At 49.2% G+C, this 2,575-nt stretch overlaps 1 gene segment (V, D, J or C); it reads right to left on the minus strand.

The window, feature by feature from the left end:
- Positions 1-1,215: 1,215 nt before the first annotated feature.
- LOC106694554 lies at positions 1,216-1,751 on the minus strand. The segment is given in 2 exon segments: positions 1,216-1,604; positions 1,706-1,751. Coding segments are annotated over 2 exon segments (435 nt in total).
- Between the last annotated feature and the right edge of the window lie 824 nt (positions 1,752-2,575).

Here is a 2,575-nt window from a genome sequence, read left to right on the forward strand (position 1 = left end):
CCCCCCTACACACCGCTCTTCTTTATCTGACATGTTCATAGGGAGGGGAGGGGAGGATTGTAATTCCCTGAGCTTGTTTCTCCCAAATTTTGTAGGAAAGTTGTACCCGGATGTTCTGTTGGTTGCAGCGTCTGGCCCGGGCCCGGGCTGTGCATTCTCCAGTTTGAGAGCACGCACTGATGTAGCATTTGGACTCAATCAGAAAACTGACGTGGGAAACACACGTAAGAGAATTGTCAAGGCGACCCCAGTAGCAATTCATGATTAAATGTGGATCTGCGTGGACGAACGTGCAGAAACTGTGCCTGACCTTCATACAGGCATGGCATGGCCTGACATTTCAGAAGGAAATGTGTGTGTGTGTGTGTGTGTGTGTGTGTGTGTGTGTGTGTGTATTTAAAACATATATGTATTGATTTCGGAGAGAGGGAAAAGGAGAGAGACATGGAAACATCAATGATGAGAGAGAATCCTTGATCGGCTGCCTCCTGTACATCCCCACTGGGAATCAAGCCCACAACCCGGGCATGTGCCCTGACTGGGAATCTAACCGTGACCTCCTGGTTCATAGGTCGATGCTCTACCACTGAGCCACACCGTTCAGATGAATGTTTGCCTTTATACGTTTTTGATGAAATACTGGTAGAGCATTTTTTCCATGTGGTAAAGAGAAAAACAACCAAGAGGGAGAAAATGAGAGTTTGGTGAACTATAAGAAAAGAAAAACGACAAATATGACACATCATCTCTCTCTCATAATAAATGTCACGGTGAAAGTAATAGAAAAACTGTAATCTAATTGGGCACATTGATATCATGTTTTTCAATGAAAGAATAGAACAACCACTTGCTACTTTTACATGAAAATTAATAATTCAATGATATACAAATAAAAAGACAAGAGGAAAAGTTTAAAATGGAAATATATAAATATGAACCTTGATTGAAAAATAGATAAAATGCAGATTTTCTTAGAAAAATAGAAATTAGAAATATTAGAGAAAACTAAATAAATGGACCAATATCCTTAGAAAAAACTAGAAAACATGATTATGGAACTAGTCCACAAACATGCATAAAACACAGGTAGTTTTACAGAGAACACTGAGACGTCAGAAACATGGAGAGGAAGATGAAGAGTAGACTCATTCTGCACAGGAAGGTGCTGCCAAGTACGGCTTGTACATGAACAACTCATCTTACAATGGGCATCAGTCATGAGGCCCGTGGGGAGGCCGAGGTTTTTGTCCCACTTCCCCATCTGTGTGTGTCACTGTGGGAATCAGTATTTTCTCCAACCTGACAGTAATAGTCAGCCTCGTCCTCAGGCTGCAGCCCCGAGATGAGCAGGAGCCCCGCATTGGCCGAGGCGTCTTTGGATCCAGAGAAGCGGCTGGGGACCCCGGAGCCCTGTTTCTTACTTGAGTCTGAATGATAGCCCAGGAGGTACCGGGGACGGCTCCCTGGATTCTGCTGGTACCAGTTTATCCAGAAAGCACTGAGAGGATAGGAAGCACCACTCAGGGTGCAGGTGAGTCTGGCTGTGGCTCCCGGAGATGCAGAGAGGGAGGGCGGCTGAGTCAGCACAGGCTGGGAGAGGGACCCTGCAGACACAGACACTTGTCAGTGATGGGCAGGGACCAGGGGACCTTTCCCAGGAGCCTGAGCAGGAAGGGAAGAAGCCTGGTCCCAGGCCTGTCCCTACCTGTGCAGTGAGAGAGGAGCGCGAGGAGCAGAGGAGTCCAGGCCATGGTGCTCACAGCCCTGAGCCCACAGTGGGGCTGGGCTGCCCAGGCCTCCTTTTCTCCCCACCCTCTGCCAGAGGAGGGGCTGCCATGCAAATGGGAGTCCCTCCAGGGACTGCCCAGCCCCTCCCTGGGCCCTGGGGTTGGACCTCAGCTCACACCCCAGACTGAGGGGCATGGAGGTGGGCTCACCCCTTGGGGGGCCCTGGGAGGAAGCACCTGCTGGGACCACACAAGGGTCCCTGCTCAGAGGACACGGCTGCTGCTTTCCCCTCAGGGAGCACAGAGCATGGCCATGGGGCTCCTGTCAGTAAATGGTCCTCACTGAGCAGCTTGCATGAACCTCAGGGCAGTCCCACAGTGCCACCTGCTGGTCACATGTGCAAAAATAAAAAACGCTGAGATTTCTAACCTTAATTTAAACACTAGAGGACCAGTGCATGAAATTCATGCACAGGAAGGGTCCCTAGGCCTTGCTGGTGATCAGGGCCATTCAGGTTCCCCACCTCTCCACCTCCTCCTTCCCTCACTTGCTCAGGGCCCAACCAGTGCTCCCCCACCATGTTCTACACCGCCCTCTGGTGGTCAGCTCACGTCATAGCAAGCAATTGAACTCAGGTCTCCCAGTGGAACTCCCAAGGCGACACTTTGCATATTAGCCTTTTGTATAGATAGATAGATAGATAGATAGATAGATAGATAGATAGATAGATAGATAGATAGACAACACGCCTACTTTCCTTGGAATATACAAGTGAGGCTGCATCAACAACCCTGTCATCTATATACAGACGATGCATGCGACGACCGTCGATTCCGGAACCGGAAAG

This window comes from Myotis lucifugus, unplaced genomic scaffold, assembly GCF_000147115.1.
Source record: "Myotis lucifugus unplaced genomic scaffold, Myoluc2.0 scaffold_509, whole genome shotgun sequence".
In the NCBI taxonomy this organism is placed as follows: Eukaryota; Metazoa; Chordata; class Mammalia; order Chiroptera; family Vespertilionidae; genus Myotis; species Myotis lucifugus.